A 21,297-nucleotide genomic window follows, 5' to 3' on the forward strand; every position below is an offset into this window, starting at 1 on the left:
TAGACGTTGTGTTGTTAGGATTAAACTGATTGGTAATTATAAACTACGTGGAAAATCTGTTGAGTTTTTACTAGAGCTCTTTATTAAAGTAAATAGAATCCAAATGCTCCCCGTCTTACTTTAGCGGTGAAAGCGTTTGAATTTTAAATTGAGTGGATTTATTTTTTAATTAGTAAATAAATCGATAATATAATATGATTCTCGTCAAGAGAGGATGATTCTATTGTGGAAGTTAAAAGTTTTTACTTGATGGTTGAATCATGGAAATCCATTACTAAAAGCAACATAAAGGAGATAGTGAAATCCTGGAGAGAGAAAAATTGGATGGTCCAAAAAGAAAAATTACTAGAATTGATAGCGTGGGCCCTTGCACAATGTTTCTACGAATTTAGAATATTTTATTATTTTTATAAAAAAAATCAAATCAAATTAACTTTGTGTTGGTTTTTCTGGCGAAAACGAAACTTCCTGGATATTACAGGATTATTATTAGAAACGTTAAAAATGTCTACATCTACGCGGATCAGACATCGTGGTCCTTTTTTTTTATCAGCCGTTAATTTTTGTTTTTTAAAATTTAAAAAAAAATAATTTTTTTTATTTTAAATCAATTTGTTTAGTGTAGGATTATTTTAATAAGCTGATTTTAAAAATAAATTTTAAAAAATAATAATAAAATATTATTTTAATTTATTTATAAATAAAAAATATTTTTAAAAAACAACCACAACATTACAAAATTAACCGTGCCTCAGTCCGCTGCTTTTACATGTACGGTTTGGTCAAAGGTCATAAACGTGTTCCTTGAAGTAAGCTTTTCTTTTATCTTTCTAGAGAAGATTTTGAATAAGCCCAATTGGAATCCTGACGAGTAAAGCATAAGCTGAGAAGGACACTTAGAGAGGATTGAAAAAAAAAGAGGAGAGAGAATTAAAAAGTGGATGAGTAGGGGGCATCTTCGGAGATTCTTGACGCGTGTCCCCCCACATCACCCTAATACATTTTTAGGAATTTTAGCAAATTCTCTTAGGTTTTGATATCAGGGATTAGGGTGTTTGGGAGTGATTCTTAAAAGTATTTTTGAAAAATTAAATTTTTTTTTAAATTAATATATTTTTTATGTTTTCAAATTATTTTGATGTGTTAATTTTAAAAATAATTTTTTAAAAATAAAAAATATTATTAACATATTTTTTTGAATAAAAAATATTTTAAAAAGTAATTATAATAAAAGAAGAAGATGTTTGGAAGAACACCCTCTTGAATTTAAGAAGAAGAAAAAAAAAAAAAAAAAGAGAAGATACTTTCTTAACTACCAAGACAACTTTTTCGGGTTTTTTTTTAATATAATAAAAGTATTCACAGGTCAGCTTATATGTTAACAGAGACTAAGGTGTTTGGGAGTGTGGTAGTGGTTGCTTTTCAAATAGCTTTTCGTGCCGAAATACATGCCAATGATGTTTTTTTATTTTTTAAAAATCATTTTTGATATCAGCACATCAAAACGATCCAAAAGGTACAAATCGTACTCAATTTTAGCAAAAAAAAAAAAAAAATTGAAATTCGCTAAAAAGCAGGTTTAACAGCAGAGCCAAACGCTTTCATATTCCTCACGTCGATATTGGTGAATCTAATGAATTCTTCTATGTGCTGATAATGTGCCAACTTAAAAATTTGTGTTTAGTGGTGGGACCCTCATTAAAATTTAAAAGTAAAAAAAAAATGAGAGCATGAAAATAATGCTTCTGATGTTTATATTTTGTGTAAATTTACCCCACCGTAAATGCAAACCCAACCATTAACTCAAACTAGTTTTGACATTTTATTTGGTCCGATTATAAGGATATATTTGAATCTAATACATTTTAAAGAAAAATCATAAATTCTTTTGTCTCATGATCCTAAATTTGAAACTAAAAAAATAAAGAAATTGATGGATCAATATTTTTTTTTTTCACACATGTCTTTTTTTCTAAAATAGTTGGGTAATAATCTACCTCAAGCTTCTCAGTTGGATACTCCCCGCGTTGGACATCGATAGTTCTAACTAGTAACGAGTCTGTAAAATCAAGATTAGAACCAGATGGAAGGTTGTATTGAAATTCACATGCATTTGTCTCAAAAGATTAAAGAAATACAAGTTGTACATGACAAGAGATATCCTGTCTCCCACCATTTCGATCAAAGCTACCGACCCCCTAGAAATTTTTGGGAACTCTTATGAGAGTACCTTAAAGCCTCTAATTTAACCTTGGAAACGCTAGGCTTCTTCTTGCACAATAGTTAGCTCATCTCACAGACTAGCTTGGGAGGCCTTTGCACCAAGGAGCTCCTATTTTCGGGGAACCACTTAGTTATAGGTAGTTTGAAGCGATTTTTCACATGAATTCAATTGAAGGACAAGGCCTTGTGCATGGTCCTTCAGCGTGGAATAAGCCACCTTAAGGTTACGCAATTCGGCCTCAACAACAATTTTTTTCCCCATGCAACTGTTTGAAGGCAACTTAATTTTTCTTGTTCGCAACCATGACCTCCATCACATGACCCCTTTTAGCTACCCAATGCCTTCGAGAGTGGGCACACATCATTAGGGTCTGATAAGGGTAAATGTTAAAAATGGTAATCATAAAACTAAATAAAAAAAGGAAACAAGAGAATTCATTACATTAAAAGCCATTCAGGGGTGGAAGCTTTCACTAGACATCGTGGAGATGTTTGATGAGGTGATGAGGATCCTTTTCAACATTCTCACCGACTTGAGGCCAGTCTCCTTAAAGCCCGACTTTCCACCAATAATAGCTTTCATGAGCTGCCTCTCCTCATCCGTCAAGAAGGGAAATTTTAAAAAAGTGCGGCTAAGAGCTAAATCAACAAAAACATATTTGAACTTATTGGTACCATCCCCAATGAAAAGCTTATATGCTGCTTCCTTAACTAGCTAGACAGGAGGCTGAGATCGAGAAAATACTTCCATGGAAGACTCTGTAGAAGAGGCTGGAACATGAGATTCCACCGGGGTAGAAACCCTTATCTTTTTAAATTGGGCGGTAGCACCCGTGGGCACTGCATGAAGAATCAAATATGCTTATTCCCTAACTGGGGGAAGATAACTACCTTCAACTTCTACAAAGGTTATGGCCCCCACCATTATCTTCTAAAAAACAGAATATTTAGAAATGGAGGGTTGAGGAAGTCCCTCATCACCCGTCTCAAACGAGGATTGTTATTCACCTCTAGTAATGGGTACAACCCTAGATTGGCTACAATGTTTTTTTGGGGTTGATGTCTCGTTGTATCTTACAACCTGTCATCTCCCCCTTCACTTATTAACATGCACTAGCTTCCCCTGCAACGTCCCTTGCATGGCTCCAACGAGTCTATTAGTGAAGGAAAAAAACCAATGTATATTATTGTTAAGATTAATGCCAGCAACCAGCTGGTAACAGTTTCTGAAACCATTAACCTAGGTTCAAGCCTAACAAACCTACAAAACTTTTCAAAAGAGAACAAAATTATCCATCAATTGGGATGTAGTTGGCTTACACCTAGCTTGTAGTTACCAAACACCTTCCCTGCGAACCCTTATAGAGGTAAAGAATACCTTGTTGCACACACATAGATAAGGGTGATAATTTCAAATTAACCATGGGTGGACCTCAAGGTCTGTTGGCTGATACGCTCAGCAAGGTCAAGTATTTAGGCCACACTCTCTCCTGTTTGGTGGCAATTCATATATTTTACATCCTTAGCACATGTGCTACTGGGGACGTCGTTCGTAGGAGTCTCAGGCAACATCTTTCTCTCCTAAGTATCCATAACAATAGGAGGAGAAACACTCGTGTGAGAAGTTCTTCTCATCTCCCTACCAAAGGAAAATGTCAATATACCACCCCTTCTTGTCTTGAGACCCAGTCTAACAGGCCCTTGTCTCTTGCTGCTTTTTTCATACTCTGGTTTAAATTTTAACTCCTCGTCAGGGATAGAAACGCCTTTCTTTTTAAAAACAGATGTGACATTTCCATGGTCTATTTGTTCTGTTTGGAAGAAAGATAGGAAAAAAGAGATTGGTAATGAAAATGTCTAAAGTGGGTTTTATCTCCCCTTGAATTATAAGAGAGATGATTTATGGTTTTTTTACAAGAGCAACCTCTCAAAAGTCATAGAAAAGTATAAGCAAAAAAAAGTCAGAAGCAAGAACGACTATGATTATAAAAAGAAAACTTTTTATCCCCACCGTCAGATGAAGAATCTTTCATGTCATCGTGGATCTCAAGAAGTTCACTCAAATACTACATTAAAAACAATCATCGTTTCACTTCCTAATGAACATCTCCTCATTGTAAACACAAGCCATATTGACTTAAAAATCCCAATAGCGCTACATGGGACACATAAAATTTTACAGGGAAGGTAAAAAGGTTCTTATTTGCTGCTAACATCGAATTTCAAAATCTTTGTGTCTAATACACAAAGATTTTTTTAAAATAAAAATATATATGTTTGGTTAAAATTGTGGTTGAAATTGAGGTTGAACGAAAAGTAGTTTAATGTATTTGGTTAATAATGCTTTTCAAATTGAGGTTATAAAATAACTAAAAAAGATATATATATTAATATTGATGGTTTTTAATTTAAACATTGTAGATTTAACTACTGCTATTACATCATGAAATAAATAATACTTTATATAAATTAATCTGACAAGGACTACAATTTTCATGGTATTTTGAGCGTGCAACAAAATCAGGTAAAATATTATCAGGAATAATATTGGGATTTCGATCAAATTTTGTAAATGCTACGTCATCATGCGATCTCTTTCTAATTGATGCAGTGTCATTGAATAATATTAAACACTAGTTTTTCAAATAAAACACAATTAAAAATTAAAAAAATTAGTTTTTTTTACTGGGTCAGACTCGGTCTAATATATTTAGGTTTAGGCTAGACCCGGTCCGACCATTAACAATAGATTCAGCTGAACTGTGCAAAGTGATTTTTTAATTCATTATGCACTATTCACTTTAAACAGTGCAGAGTGAATTAAAAACTCACTTTGCACAGTTCGGCTGCAGAGTGCATTATAATTCACTATGCAGTATTCACTTTACAAAAGTGAAAAGTGCAAAGTGAATTATTCACTCTACACATGGAGATGGAATGCGGGTAAAAATAATAATTTTTTATTTTTGTTAAAATTAAGGCATAATTACAAGTATTGTGGTTTTTTTAAAAAAAAAACTCTATTTTTTTAACTTAACCAAACAATATCTGTGGCATACAATCAACCTCACTTGTAATTGCAGTGTCAAACGGGCACTCGATGGCTTCCGGGCGGGGGTCGCTGGTTTTACCGGGTCAGGGGAAAGAAGCCGCGGATAGCCAATTTCCTGGCAACTACGATTATTCTGGGTATGGTCCAGCAGCAAGTGGAGATCACTTTACCTGCTCCATAGGTCCCCATGTGATCTCTATCATGACATCTGCTCAATTCTGACAAGGATAATATTAAATTTAAGAAGCACTGAAACGACTGCTCATGAAAATAGCAGTGACAAGTGCCAGTCTCATGCGAGCTTTAGGAGCTGGGCAATAGGCAAAAGGCAATATCCAAAACAGGCAATCAATTAGGGCAACCGATGGTCAATTACTTTCATAAAACCGACACGCTGTTTAGGACGAAACAACCTTGTAACTATAATAAAAGTACAAAGAGAAGAGACCCACACATCCTTCCAGGCACCGGACTTGGATTTGCATGGAAATTCAGCATCAGAAAACTGCCTGAAAAGCCATCTTAAAAACTCGACGGAGAAGACAATCTTCCCGCGTGGGAAAGTTGTTACGTGACGACTGGTCGTCAAACCCAGTCCGAGAAATGATTTGGAAAAATAACATGATTAGAAGTGTAATTATAATTATTTTTTAAAATATTTTTTATTTGAAAATATATTAAAATAATATATTTTTTATTTTTTAAAAATTATTTTTAATATCAGCATATTAAAATAATTTAAAAATATTAATTTTAAAAAAATAATTTTTTTTTATTTTTTTCAAAAATATTTTTGAAATGCTAAAATAAATATGCTAAAATCTGCATGGGTCAGTTGTCAAACTTATTCAATAAATGACCGTCCAAGAAATGATTCGGAAAAAATCAATGAAGAGAAAGTCATTTCAACTGATGTCACATTAGAGAGAAAATTGTTTTCTTTCAATTTTCAAAAACACTTTTCTCAACTTAAAAAAACAAAATATCATCTATAATGTTTTTTTATTAATTATTCATCAGTTTTTATTTTTATTTTTATACATTTTATTTTGAATTTTTTTTTAATTTTATCATTTAAATGTTGATTTTTATATTAATATTTGTCTTCATTATTTTAATTATTATTTATTTTTTAATTATTTTTTTAAATTAAAATTTTTTATTTGTCAAATTTAATCCTAAATCCTTATTCTTTTAATTAATATCTATTTAATTTAAAATAATTTATAAATTATTTTTTTTTAATATCATTATCCTTCAACTTTTTCATACGTAGATTTAGTTATTATTTTTTTAATAAATAAAAAAATAAAAAGTTATTTTGTAATTTATTTTTCATGATATAACTAAAAAAACATAAATTGTTTTTCAATTCTTTTCCCAAGACATCGATGAACATAGATTTTTTTTTCAAGAATTTATTTTTAAAAAAAATTACTTTTCAACAAAAAAAAAAGTAATGTTGATTCAATTTAAGTTTGAATTGAATTTGATAAAAACAATTAAATTATGAAAAATTACCCAGATTAAAGGTTTATTTGAAAGTATAGGAAATGTTATTTTTCAAAGTATTTTTTATTTAAAAATACGTTAAAATATAGTTGTTTTTATTAAAAAAAATTTAATATTTAAATATCAAAATGATATAAAAAAATAAAAATTATTAATTTAAAACAATTTGTTTTTAATTTTTTTAAAAATACAATTGTACTATAATTTCAAACAACCTAAACAAATTTATATAATCAATATTTATTTTAATTTAATTTAATACTTGATTTGAATAAGGCTTAGAATTGTTGATTTTTTTAGCCAATCGGGTTTAACAACCAAGTTTTGAAACAAGAAAAGCGAAGGAAAATATCTCGGTGGCATTCACGTCAACGTCGACGCTATCAATATTCTTATGGCAACTACCAACCCCACATGAACAGTAACGCGGTGTCCCCAACAACAACGAATCAGATCGCCAATAATAAATAATAAATAAAGGAGGAAAAATTACCATCTACTCTACCAGTTCTTCCACTCAACAAGCCTGCTTGCATCAAATACTTTGACCTTCCTCCTTGTACAACAAGACTTGCACCTGCGAAGCTCGTCCCGTCCCGTCGATTCCTTACAGAAGAGGCAGCTCGGTAGAACTACGGAATAGTTTAGATTTTAAACACTGTTAGTGTTGGTTTCGTGCTTTGAAGAAACTTAAACAAGGAGGAACCATCATCTGATGGAGAACTACTTGAATGAGAACTTCGGTGACGTGAAGGCTAAGAACTCATCGGATGAAGCGTTGCAGAGATGGAGGAAACTTTGTTGGTTAGTTAAGAATCGCAAAAGGAGGTTTCGTTTCACTGCTAATCTCTCTAAACGATTTGAAGCTGAGGCTATCCGTCGATCCAATCAGGTCTTCTCATCTTCTTTTCAATCTGATTTTTTTCCATCTCTTTTTTGTATTTAGGATTCGTGTTTGACAAAAGTTGAGTCGCTGACCAACTCAGATTTCTGTGGATTTTGATTTTGATTTTTTCTGTTAATATTTGTTTTCTAATTTATTGGATATTTTTTGGTTAATTTATCGCTTAAAGATCATGGCAGATTGATTTTTGATCAGTTGCTGTTTATTTGAAGGTTTTTGCTAAAGAACCAAAGTAAAAATTATGTGATCCTTCTGACACATTTTCATGATTGCAGGAGAAGCTTAGAGTTGCTGTCTTGGTTTCAAAAGCTGCTCTTCAGTTTATACATTGTGAGAATCCCTCACGCTAGTAAAATTCAGGGGAGGGGCGGTGTTCTAGGGTTTAGATCTAGAGCTGACTCTTGTTCTTATTTTGGACAGGTTTAAATTTGTCTAGTGATTACGTTGTACCTAAGGAGGTCGAGGAAGCTGGTTTTCAAATTTGTGCGGATGAGTTGGGTTCCATTGTTGAAGGTCATGATGTTAAGAAACTGAAAATTCACGGTGAGGTGGAGGGTATTGCTGAGAAGCTCTCCACATCAATCAACGATGGGATTTCTACTTCTGAGGATTTAGTAAATGGAAGGAAGGAAATTTATGGGATTAATAAGTTTACTGAAAGCCCGCCTCGAGGTTTCTTGGTTTTTGTGTGGGAAGCCCTTCAAGATATGACCCTTATGATCCTTGGTGTTTGTGCTCTTGTCTCTCTTATTGTTGGCATAGCTATGGAAGGATGGCCAAAAGGTTCCCACGATGGACTTGGAATTGTTGCGAGCATTCTGCTTGTTGTGTTTGTCACTGCCACAAGTGATTATAAGCAATCTCTGCAGTTCAAAGATTTGGACAGGGAGAAAAAGAAGATTACAGTTCAGGTTACCAGAAATGCTGTGAGGCAGAAGATCTCAATATACGATCTACTTCCTGGTGATATTGTTCATCTTTTTATTGGAGATCAGGTTCCAGCTGATGGACTTTTTGTTTCAGGGTTTTCTGTGTTAATAAATGAATCAAGTTTAACAGGAGAGAGTGAACCAGTTAATGTGAATGCTGCGAATCCTTTTCTCCTTTCTGGAACCAAAGTTCAGGATGGGTCGTGTAAAATGCTTGTGACCACTGTTGGAATGAGAACACAATGGGGTAAGCTGATGGCTACTCTCAGTGAAGGAGGAGACGATGAGACCCCATTGCAGGTAAAACTGAATGGAGTAGCGACTATCATAGGAAAAATAGGCCTGTTTTTTGCTGTTGTAACATTTGCTGTCCTGGTACAAGGATTATGTAACCGTAAGCTTCGAGAAGGAACCCACTGGATCTGGTCTGGAGATGATGCCAGGGAAATGTTGGAGTTTTTTGCCGTTGCTGTTACAATTGTTGTAGTTGCAGTTCCCGAGGGGCTGCCATTGGCTGTGACTCTGAGTCTTGCTTTTGCCATGAAGAAAATGATGAATGATAAAGCACTTGTACGCAATCTCGCTGCTTGTGAGACAATGGGATCTAGCACAACTATCTGTAGTGACAAAACTGGGACTCTAACAACTAACCACATGACTGTTGTAAAAGCATGCGTTTCTGGTGAAACTAGGGAAGTGGGCAGCTCTGAGAGCACTACTTCTTTTGGATCAGCAATTCCCGATTTAGCGAAGAGTGTTTTACTTGAATCAATATTTAACAACACTGGGGGAGAAGTTGTTGTCAATGAGGAAAGGAAAGTTCAGATACTGGGAACTCCCACTGAAACTGCTCTTTTAGAGTTTGGACTGTTACTAGGTGGAGATTCCCGACAAAAACAAGAGAAATCAAAAATTGTGAAGGTTGAACCATTCAACTCTACAAAGAAGCGAATGGGGGTGGTTATAGAGCTCCCTAATGGAGGTTTCAGGGCACACTGCAAGGGTGCTTCTGAAATAGTTTTAGCTGCATGTGATAAAGTTATAGACTCAAATGGTGTGGTTGTTCCCCTTGATGAAGCATCCATCAATCATTTAAACGATACAATTGAAAGGTTTGCTAGTGAATCCCTTAGAACTCTTTGCCTTGCGTACCTGGAAATAGGAAATGAATACTCTGACGAAAGCCCTATTCCTTCCAAGGGTTACACTTGCATAGCTATTGTGGGTATCAAAGACCCAGTACGCCCTGGTGTCAAGGAGTCTGTTGCTATCTGTAGGTCTGCTGGAATTGTTGTTCGGATGGTAACCGGAGACAACTTAACCACTGCAAAGGCTATTGCTAGAGAATGTGGGATTTTGACTGATGATGGCATAGCAATTGAAGGACCAGCATTTCGGGAAAAGAGTGAAGAGGAATTGCAAGAACTTATTCCAAAAATTCAGGTACATCTAATTTTTTCTCTTTCCATTAATTTAGGGAGGGTGTATTTAGTGGATGAAATGTTTTTCAATTCTATGAGAGTTTAAGATGCAACCTCTTTTTCATGACATTATTTGTTGTCTCGAATGATTTTTTCTTTGGCTTTATCCACGAAGTGATTTATGTTAAAGTGTGTCTCCTGCTCTTTGTTTTATTCTTGATATTGTCTCTGATATGGTTTGCATTAGACAATTAGGCGCTCTGCTTCTGTTGCTTGTTTTTTTTTGAAGAATGATAAAATTTCTTCTGCTATTTAGTAGTGTTTTTACAGCGTGAAACATTTATCCTAGTACTGTCGCTTGCATTATATCATTATATATTTTTGCTAAGTAATTATGACGGGAGTAATTGCAAGAATTGAAATCCAAGAATCATGCATAAACATTAATGATCGGGATACTAATTTATTTTTCTCATGGGGCAGTAGGAGTCTTTGATCAGTAACCGAAGTTTGTTTTCCATATGAATTTTTCATCACATTTTTCTCATCACCTAATAATTGTCAGAAACTTGCATGCTCAACAATTCATTACAATTTGTAGGTAATGGCTCGATCATCTCCATTGGATAAGCATGCCCTTGTGAGGCACCTACGGACAACTTTTCAGGAAGTGGTTGCAGTGACTGGTGATGGTACAAATGATGCTCCAGCACTTCATGAAGCAGACATTGGACTTGCAATGGGCATTGCTGGGACTGAGGTTTGTTTCACTAAATCTGTCAGCCATATAGGCTTCTGCAGGACACCCTCCCTTTTTATTTCTTTATAAAAGCTTTATTTATGCATAGAATCATTAAAGAAATTGCATGCAAAATAATATATTAGCCGTCTTTACTTCAATTTTTAGTTGAATGTCAAGTTTCTGCTAAAGCACAAAAGTTCAGTATGAAAAGAGTACATGTCACCTATTTTTGATGAATACATAGAATTTTGTATACCAAGCGCTGGTGCTCTTTGATTGTGTCCGCAAATTTTTCTACCACTTGAATGAACATAAACATTTGTAGCAGTTTCTGCTATCTTACCTTAAATTCTCGTAGTTATTTGCTTTCTTTGAACTAAGCCAGAATGGGATATTGAGATCTTTGACTTGCCTTTGATGGTTAAGACAATAAAATAATGGATGGTAGTAATTTTGTGATTGGAAATGCAATCTTCCCCTTAAAGATGAACATTTATGTAGTTGGTAATCTTTGTCTTGAGGAGGAACAATTGATTTCTTATTTGACTGTATGTTATAACATGCTCAATCTTAATTTGAACTAAATTTTGTTCTCTGAAACATTTGGTAAAGACAATGAGAGGTTCCCTAAATTAGCAGTACTTGATTCGTTATTATACTCACCTCTTAGTTGTCAAGTGCAGCAGTTATGATGCACACTGTTTTCAGGTATTTTGAACTGTTTGCATTCTTGTTGACCCTTGATGAGAAACTCTAATTCCTTGCCGTTAACTCTACCTTGTCATTTAAATCGTGAACCGCTTCCTGTGTTTCCAAAATTTTCCCAAACCTATTAAATATATTGAAAAGCATCCTCCTGTTCTGAAGGTGGCCAAAGAGAGTGCTGATGTCATAATTCTGGATGATAACTTCTCCACAATTGTGACGGTGGCAAAATGGGGACGTTCTGTTTATATAAACATTCAAAAATTTGTTCAGTTTCAACTGACAGTCAACGTGGTTGCCTTGATTGTCAACTTCTCCTCAGCCTGTTTGACAGGTATTTGGAGTATGATCTAATCATTTTCCCTGCAAATTCATCTCCCCGGAATACTGCAGAGAGATGACCTAACTATTTAGTTTTCCACTTATGCTTTGGGGTTTGGTGTTCTCTCAGGAAATGCTCCCCTAACAGCCGTTCAGCTTCTCTGGGTCAATATGATCATGGATACTTTGGGAGCACTTGCATTAGCCACAGAACCTCCAAATGATGACTTGATGAAGAGATCACCCGTTGGAAGGAAAGGAAACTTCATCAGTAATGTAATGTGGAGGAATATTTTGGGGCAGTCCTTGTACCAATTTGTTGTTATATGGTACCTTCAGACGAGAGGAAAAGCAGTTTTTCGAATTGATGGGCCAGATTCTGATTTGATACTGAACACGCTCATTTTTAACTCATTTGTCTTTTGTCAGGTAATGTTGACACATTTGAAACTAAATGAACATGCTTTAATTTTGTATCCAGAGAAAAAGGGCCATATTTGTTAAAATTTTCACAGATGCTGCATGCATGTATTTGTATAATGCAGGCAATTATTTCTGATATGTTAGGGCTGTCAATCAGACTTTCGTTCAATGTTATGCATTAATTGCATGTTTTCTAGATTCTCTCCTTCAATGGACATCGAAACATATTTCTTTTTTAGTAATGCTTCTTACGGAAAGTTTTTAATGATATTATGTCAAGCATTACACTTTCTTTTTCTAATTACTGCCTTCGCTCTTCCTTTAAAATCAACCGCAATGTGATAATGATAAATGCTTTTGCTGGCTGATGGAGCAAAATGAGTTGCGTTACCTTTTTATTAGTTATCTAATTGTAGGCTTGTGCAGATTTTACTTGTGTTGCTGACAATGAACCTCTATCGTTCCTCCAGGTTTTCAATGAGATCAGCTCCAGAGAAATGGAAAAGATAAACGTGTTCAAAGGCATACTGAAAAACTATGTGTTTGTGTCTGTGCTCGCCTGCACTGCCTTTTTCCAAATTATAATTGTTGAATTCCTGGGTACATTCGCGAACACATCTCCTCTCAGCTGGCAGCAGTGGTTTGTCAGTGTCTTCTTTGGATTCCTTGGCATGCCAATCGCAGCTGCTTTGAAGATGATTCCTGTGGTTTCAAACTGAAATCTAAGCTAGTAGACAAGGTACTTCATTGGTCATCAAATTTTCTTTCATGATATTTCCCCCCTTTTCGTTCTTTGTTTTTTTCTGTTACCTCATCGTACAGCAGCAGATTTTTTTTTTTGGCACAGTAATAGATTGAAAGGTTACTGGGGCCATAGATGCCTTGCAATGGTCGCAGATGATTTGATTGGAAGCCTGAAATCATTACTACTTGACTAAAAACTTGTTCTGAAACTCACCACTGACTAGTAAGCTTTGGTAGGAGAAGTATTGTAGTGTGGATTTATAAATAAAACCTTCAGTTTGACCATTAGGGTTCTATTAGTGCAAGCTCTTCCAGATCAACATGGGAACTTGATGTTATAAATCGTCATCATCTAATGCCCTCTACCTCAATATTCTGCTTCAATCTGCCCAAAATACGATGATTGTTATTAAACTCTGCCTCTAATGGGCCGTCCTGATAATCCGATGATTCTGAGTCTGATCAGATCGGGTTTTATATCAAACTAGTTTCTGTGTAGAAGGCAGAGGCCATCTATGAATCTCCATGCATGCAGGTATTAGAGCATTTTCAATGGCTATTTTTGGCTCATCATACCACAACAGGATAGCCTTATAAAATGTTAAAATCATATTTCTCCTAAAAAGAGCCATTCCTACATCTTGAAAAAAAAAAAAATAATAAGAGCAGAATTTATTAAAACAACGTGTTTTTTCATCATCTGTTTCATTAAATATATTAAAATACAACTAGTGTTTTTAAATAGTTTTTTTTTTATCATTAAAGTGTATATAAACAAAAAAAAATCATATTTATACTACTCAAAAAATCATGTTATGACTTCACTCTTTTAAATAGCTCTCCTCTTCCTCTTAGAGATGCCGCTACGAGTAAGATGCCAAAAAGTTAGACGATGGATAATATTGCTCCATGGACACCTTCAACATATCTTAAAAGAATTATCTTATGGTCTAAGACTCTATGCGAGCATACTCTAAGCATCCATTTTGCCTGACTTGGGGCTCTTTGCAACGCATCAAGTGGTCAAAATGGGTTGACCGGGCCTGGATAATTACTGCCTTGATTTTTAAGCTTTCACTTCTAGCTGATGTAAATAGATAGAAAGCACCCTTTCAAGTCATGGAGATCAACATTCAAACGAAACTCCTTGCATTGTTATATAACAAGGATGATTTGGAAGTGTAGAAGTGATAGTTTTTTAAAGTATTTTTTATTTAAAAATATATTAAAATAATATTTTTTTTTATTTTTGAAAATTATTTTTTATCTCGACACCTTAAAATGATATGAAAAAAATAAAAAAAAATAATAATTTTTTTTAAAATACTTTTGTAAAACAAAATCAATCAATCCTTTTTTTAAAAAAAAGAGTCGTTTTTTACTTTAAAGGTGGAAACTTTCCTTGCCGTCACGGAAATGGTGTCTTGCATGTGTAAATATGCCTAAACAAATACATGCTTGATGCATTAAATATCAATGGTGAAAGTGAAACTGTACTCTAATTTCGACTATTGAGAATAAAGGTATGTTTTAGCAATGTGCTGCGGAGTGGTTGAAATTTTATCTTCTTACAACTATTAATCAATATACGAGTTTTATTAAAATCTCTCTCTTTAAATCTTATTTTTAAAAAAATCTATAATTTATAAAAAAAAATTAAATTTATTTTTTAAAATCATAACTACAGGGAAAATTATCACAATATCAAATGAAATCTTCTTTACATATACATACAGGAGAAGAAAGTAAGATTTGATGATGGTCCACATCCAGATACAATAGCCTCACACCAGCAAAATTGGCAGCTGGTGCTAATGCCAGAGAGAGTACCGAGTGCGCTTATTTGCCAGTATTGACCGCAGAGTTATGTCTCTTGGACTTCTGAGATAAGAAAATTCTTCACAATAAATGGTATCTCCGGAGACGTCAACCAAATCTGCACTTATCTCTGGTTTCAGTCAAGACCATACAAGAAAAACGACTGGCCTTTTCTTCTATATTTTTTTTGAGAAAAATCGACGATGATTACTTGGTTTCTGGGTAGCTCTATTCTCTTCATATTTCAAAGCTAAGCAAGTTTACTATCACAGATCACGACGGCTGCTTGTGCCTATCATACATTACGCCACACTCGCTTTGCCATGAAAGGAAGAGAGGCTACCTGTTTATGCTTTGCTTGTCTAAGCGGTAATGACACGGTTGAAATTGTAATGGAAATAAAAAAGCACTATTTTTTTATGTTCTTTCATTCTAAACACAGTTTGAAACGCGGCAGACAAATGAACTCTTATACTAGTTGGTTAGCGTAAAAAAACAAAACGAGATTAGTTATCGATTGTGAATCTGATTAGGGTTCTAGTCCACAATTTGGGCTGAACTTCCTACACCAACAACAATGTTAAATCCATGGTGAATGCAGTTTCAGATTCAGGTAAGCATCAGAAGAACCAAAAGAGCATAAAAGAACCTTTTCCTTGCTGAGACGAGTATGTTTGGTTACAGAACCAGCATCAAGTACCATCACTAGAAAAGCCATAACAATCACAGCAATAATATCAGTATTGGAACTTAAAATGACTTGGGAAAATGTAGTTTACAGGCGCGAAAACCTGTTCCATCAATGTATAATCACAAACATGGAAATTCCTTTTGGGTCTGATGACCCCTCTCAAACTTCAATAAAGCCAACGGGGCTTCAGAGACAAATAAAGCAGGCCCCGCTATGAAAGGCAACCCCCAAACATTCAAGCAAATGCAATCACATCCACCGTTACACTGCTTTTCTGATGGCTAGCATGCGGCACTGTTTCATCAAACCACACAAACAGAACTAGCCCCCCCCCCCCCCCAAGCTCATATCACAAGCCCTCAAGCTGCTATCAGCCTTTTCAAAGACACAAGAAAGCATCCCATCAAAAGGTAGGGTTGCAAGAGACATTATAAACCCAAACCCAGATAGAAAGTTAAAATGACTAAAAAATTATGCAAAAAAGAATTGAACATGTGAGTAAGCATATGAAGCAACTTTTTAACAAGCAGTCTTCTAGACCTTTCTCCTGCCCTCTAATCTTCTTTCCACCTTATGGCATTGGTCTACTAACAACACTATCAGCTTTTACTATATGCAACCCAGAGTGTTGCCTTTTTCTCCTTTTCCTTTCTCTGTGTCTCCTTTCTTCGGTTGCTTCTTGAGGAGACAGTTTCAATCAACTCCGAATTATATCCATAGGCAAAGAACAAAATCATTAAGAAAAATCATATCACAAACAATATTTTCCTCTATCTAAGTATCACAAACAATCTTTTCCTCTATCTAAGTGTTTCATTCAGTTACCCTTGATTTTAAGCAGGGCCATCATTATCAAATTGAAGTCTTCTTCTCTTGATGTCATTACTCCTACTAGCCGAATTTACATTTCTTGGTGTGTGAAGGTTTTCCACATCTAATTGCTGCAGTAGATTGTAACATTGAAACACCTCTTCCTGTGACACAAAAAGGCCAAGAAGAAGTCCAAGGTCAACAGATTCGTCTAATTATAGGAAGAAAGGATACTTCTAAAGAAAGCCAACAAATTAATCACTCACAATATTAAGAAATCCTGGATAAGCAATTGAATTCATCTGGGTCTCCAATGTGGTTCTTGTTAAGCTGTTATTTAATACCACTAATGTGGCAGCCGCTGCTATAACCGAAGGTCGATGGCTCATCAAATGTATCTCTGCATAAAACATACTTTACATCAATGTATACCATAATCAATGCAAAGAAAGAAGTAATTAAAGGATGAAACTAAAGGCACATTACCTCTCATTAAAGCCAAAATGGATTGCACGGTCCTAGATACTGTTTCCCTTGGTGGAGAATCCTGCCTGGAGAATTTTATTATGAAATAGCGAAGAAAAGCGAAGGGAGTTGCATAGTTCATTCTCCATTGTAATGTACTCAGTATTCCAAGTTCTACTCTTTCAACATTTGTGCTTTCAAATGTAACTCCTTCTGTTTGAAGCTGTGGTAAAGAGGGTACTCGTACCTCCTCCATCTTTGCGGCCAAAGAAATACAGCCTACAGATATCAAGCTAACTACCCTAGTATAATTTCTCTGCGATACCAAGAAACAAGAAACAATGAACCACAAGTAGAAGAATGGATACTCAATTGAAACTTTCCAATTCAGAAGACTTACATCAATGAAACGGCTTGAAAGGAACCGATCAAAATATATCATTGACAAGTATGCGGTATGAAAATGAAAACCAAAGTTTTTTCTTGTCTGCATTAAAATCCAACAAAAGAAAACAGAAATGTCTTAATCTTCACAAAACTTAAAGATCAAGCATGAATAACAATTTGAAAGAAAAGAAATCAAGAGACACTAACTCTGAGAATCCATGTAATAGCTTCCAAGCGGGCAGTTCTAAACGAGGCATCAAGAACCAAAGTTTCATTAGCATTAAAACCTTGATGAGGCTCTCGATTAGCCAACAACGTCAAATACTCGTCTTCCGTATCTGGGTCACCAACATAAGTGCTTGTAATATCAATGTATGTATCATCTTCATCTGCTACTGCCAATTCACCAAGAAAATCTTCATAACAAAAAAGATCACCGGGAGATAAAGATTCGTCTGCCATTTTCTTTATTTCATTGCATGCTGAGAGCATGCGTAAAATTAACTCCCAAACGCATGACTTGTGAAGTGAAGAAAATGAAGTTTGACCAAGGTTCTTGATAAAAGGAGATGGAGATGAGGTGCGCTACTGTTTTAACGGTTGTCTGTTGAAAGAGAGAAAATGTGGGTGTTTGTGTTTGTTCTGTGACATTGTATATATCTTCTAGATTTTATCCCATTAACGGATTGTGTTAATATTAATTATTGAGAGAATTTATTTTTTAAAAGATATTAAATTATGTTTTTATGATTATTTTTTTCATATAAAAAATTTGTATGTTTTCAAGTACAAGAATTCTGGTTAAAAATATAACTTTTTTTATTATTGAATTAATCAGATTTAAATTGAGTTTAATAAGAACAGTTAAGTTAATAACGTTCTAATCACATTAATTAAGTTTTATTCGATTAATATTTTATTAAATTTAACTAAAATTCTAACCTGGTGAGTCTTTAGTAATGTAATGCATAATAATTTTTAAAAATATATTAAAAAAATATTTTAAAAAAATTTCATAATCATTTAAAAAATAACTAGAAATCACTTTAAAAAACTGTTAAACTAAACCGCTTCAAAAATTTAGGATATCGGTCAGATTTAGGATGCATTTGGGAACGCGGTTCAACCCGCGTTCCCATGAAATTTGAAAAAAAAAATTAAAAAAAAATAATTTAATATGGTTTGTACGTTTTGGATCGTTTTGATATGCTGATGTTAAAAATGATTTTTAAAAAATAAAAAAAAATCATTAACATGTATTTTGACATGAAAAATTATTTGAAAAGCACCTACAACCACACTGCCAAACAAGATGTTAATAGCTGGGAAGGATTTAGTTTTACTAAATAGATGAACTAAAAATACCTCTACTCTGGTGGGAAAGGGAGGGAGCAGTTTTTGGACTTTGTTGGATGGTACGTGAATGTCGAGAGCGTGGGCTTCACGGCCAGATGGAGAGAAGATGGGGGGGGGGGGGGTTGTCACTTGTCAGGCGGGTACCATACAGCGGGTATTGGTACCTGAGAATTGCACGTTGATCTTTAGTGATTGGCTGGGGAGTTGTTTCTCTTGTGTGATCGAGTTCATCATGGTGTGCTTTACAGAGTGAAATATCTACTGGTCCTTGCAGAAGGATACAATTAGTCCTCGTGGCTAAGAAGACTCGTCAAAAAGGCATTCGGATTGCATTAGTCTAAGTAGAGTAGGAATCACATGTAGAAAAAATCACTCCACACACTTTAATGGGCTCCGAGGATTAGAAATTTAGAGTTGAAAAGATAGAAATTTATGTGATGTAGATTTGTATTTTATTCCGATGCATGTTTGAAAGCACTTGGTTCGTCAATACGTCAATACCCACCGTGATTTTATATCAATCCCACTATAAACTTTTTCTTTAAATATTGAATAAAAAAAAGCTATAATTTATATTTTTATATAAATTATATCGGTAAAAGTTATTACAATACTAAATACATGTTAAGTTTGACGGTACCGTGAAAATAAATATTCCCTTATATTTAATAGAATTTTTTAAAAAAATTAGATTGTGTTTAGTTAATATATTGAAATAAAAATAATAACAAAAATGCATTTTGGTTAAATGGAAGAATACAAAATAAAAAAATAAATTTATATCTTGAGTCGATTTAAAGTTAATTATTATATTTTTAAAATAAAAAGATAAAGAATATATATCTTTTTTTTTTTCTGACTATCAATAATAGTTAAACGACACCTTAAATATTAATTTATTTTTTTAATGTTAATTTAATTCTTTTAACTTGAATGTTATTTTTTTTTTGTATATGCTAATAATTATTAAATTGTTCAACATAATTTTACCATTAAATTAAAAGATATAATATCGACTTTATAAGACATCAAATCTAAATATATATGTATTTGATAAAACTATTAGATCTAGTATTTTTATGCTTGGTCAAGCGCTGAGCAAAATACAAGTGGTTGCTTAAGAAAAAGGAAATGCAACGAGAAAAGATTTCAACTTCCTTTGTTTGTTTATGGTAACCAAATACTTTCAAAACCATGAAGAAAATAACACAGAAATTCAATTATTCCTCGTCAAATTCTTAAGCAACCCTAAATTGTTAGGAATAATTATTTCATCATGTGGAGTCTAGGGCAATATATACAGGCAAAATTGCCCTTCTTGACGGTGTAATAAAATCAAAAGATGACACGGAATTCAAAGACTAATTAACCTTAAAAAATTTACTAGAACCTCACTTTATGACTTCATTGTAGCATATCATATGTTATCTCTTACAATCTTTAATTGCTCCAACAAATTGTAATCTATTTCTTTGACTGTGCCCACATACCTCTTTTATTCTCCAGCTTCGATAATCGAGTAAAAAATATTAATCACTGTAAACCACAAGTGTTCAGTGTGATTTAAAAAATGTCTCTGGGCTGGAATGGTATTATATGCCTCTGTTCGTGTCTTACCTTATGCATCCCCATGAAAGTCTCCGTGGAATCTTGTTTTGTCTTTCTGGCCAGTTGTTTAGAGTTTAAACAGCACTGTGAGGATGGCTCCATGGGTTCATTTTTTAATACGTTGTCACTGGTTTTGCTTTGACTGGGAAGCTATCGGGTCGCAACCACACCTCATTATAGATCCAACTTGCCCTTTCCTTTCTTGTGTTTGGTTACGGATTTGGATAAAAAGATAGTGGGACAGAGGGAATGTGTTTCCTCTCGTTTTTATTTTGAAAAAATAGAAATTAATTCTAAAATTGTGTTAAATATAAATTTATTTTATGTGTTTAACTCTCTAATATTTATTTTATGTGTTTAACTCTCTAATTAAACACATTTATGTTTTTTTTTATATATATATTTGTTCTATCAGTTATATCAACTCTATTTTTAAGTCAGCATACTTGAACTGCCCTTAGCCAAAGACGAGCCAATCAAGTATTCCTTGCAAGATACAGATCACTATGATGTGGTGGCTATTTTGTCGTTCCCGTGAAAAAATAAATGCCTTTAGATTACGAGTATTTCAGTATTTTTATATGATTTATGAGTTATTATTGATTTGTTTGAGGATTTTTTTATTTATTTAACGTTTTATAAATAATAAAATAACCAAAATATTTCTAGGAACAAAAAAAAAAAAAATCAAGCAGTGGCATGTGAAGGTATTTAGGTATTTTTTTGTCTTTTATACATAATAGAATTACACATGCATGGATGCAAGTCATTTAATTCATTGTTGTTAAAAGTATTTTGGTCTTTTAATACATTTTTTTTCATTGTAAGTTTGGGTAAGGGTAATTATATAAATTACCATTAAAATAATAATTTTTTATTTAAAAAGCTGCTAACACATACAAAAAACAAGCCATTGTGTTGCAATTGCCATACATTTTAGACAGTGCGTGCAATGATTTTTTTATTGTCAAAAATAGTTGTTCATCGTCTTACATTATTTCTAATCGTATTCTCTTTCATTATAAGCGGTACATGTATTTCAAATCTGATCGGTGTATTTTTTACTATCCTTTTTCTTTCTTTATTTCTCTTTTCTACCCTGTAAATATACTATGGTCATTAATCTTGTTATTTCAAAAAATAGTTGTTCATCGTCTTACATTATTTTTAAGTCAACCTACTTGAA

The 21,297-nt window shown here is 33.8% G+C and overlaps 2 protein-coding genes across 4 annotated transcripts; one reads left to right on the top strand and one right to left on the bottom strand.

The window, feature by feature from the left end:
• The first annotated feature begins 7,273 nt into the window (after nucleotides 1–7,273).
• Nucleotides 7,274–13,261, top strand: LOC7497329 (calcium-transporting ATPase 1). Of its 2 annotated transcripts, XM_002319997.4 has the most exons (7): nucleotides 7,278–7,679; nucleotides 7,967–8,021; nucleotides 8,112–10,063; nucleotides 10,643–10,801; nucleotides 11,651–11,822; nucleotides 11,940–12,238; nucleotides 12,703–13,261. In XM_002319997.4, exons 1-7 carry the CDS (start codon nucleotides 7,503–7,505, stop codon nucleotides 12,949–12,951), a joined length of 3,063 nt encoding a protein of 1,020 aa, XP_002320033.1. In that variant the 5' UTR covers nucleotides 7,278–7,502; the 3' UTR covers nucleotides 12,952–13,261. The 2 variants fall into 2 exon arrangements, with proteins under 2 accessions (XP_024441420.1, XP_002320033.1); XM_024585652.2 differs by lacking the exons at nucleotides 11,651–11,822; nucleotides 11,940–12,238 and having other exon boundaries at nucleotides 7,274–7,679.
• Nucleotides 13,262–15,429: 2,168 nt separating this feature from the next.
• Nucleotides 15,430–17,923, bottom strand: LOC7488871 (cyclin-D5-1). 2 transcript variants are annotated; one of them, XM_002320655.4, is made up of 5 exons: nucleotides 17,355–17,921; nucleotides 17,161–17,247; nucleotides 16,782–17,076; nucleotides 16,562–16,695; nucleotides 15,430–16,459 (listed from the first exon to the last, which is right to left on the bottom strand). In XM_002320655.4, exons 1-5 carry the CDS (start codon nucleotides 17,637–17,639, stop codon nucleotides 16,319–16,321), a joined length of 942 nt encoding a protein of 313 aa, XP_002320691.4. In that variant the 5' UTR covers nucleotides 17,640–17,921; the 3' UTR covers nucleotides 15,430–16,318. The 2 variants fall into 2 exon arrangements, with proteins under 2 accessions (XP_002320691.4, XP_024441421.2); XM_024585653.2 differs by having other exon boundaries at nucleotides 16,782–17,247; nucleotides 17,355–17,923.
• Between the last annotated feature and the right edge of the window lie 3,374 nt (nucleotides 17,924–21,297).

This window comes from Populus trichocarpa, chromosome 14 (genome assembly GCF_000002775.5).
Source record: "Populus trichocarpa isolate Nisqually-1 chromosome 14, P.trichocarpa_v4.1, whole genome shotgun sequence".
NCBI classification, from domain to species: Eukaryota; Viridiplantae; Streptophyta; class Magnoliopsida; order Malpighiales; family Salicaceae; genus Populus; species Populus trichocarpa.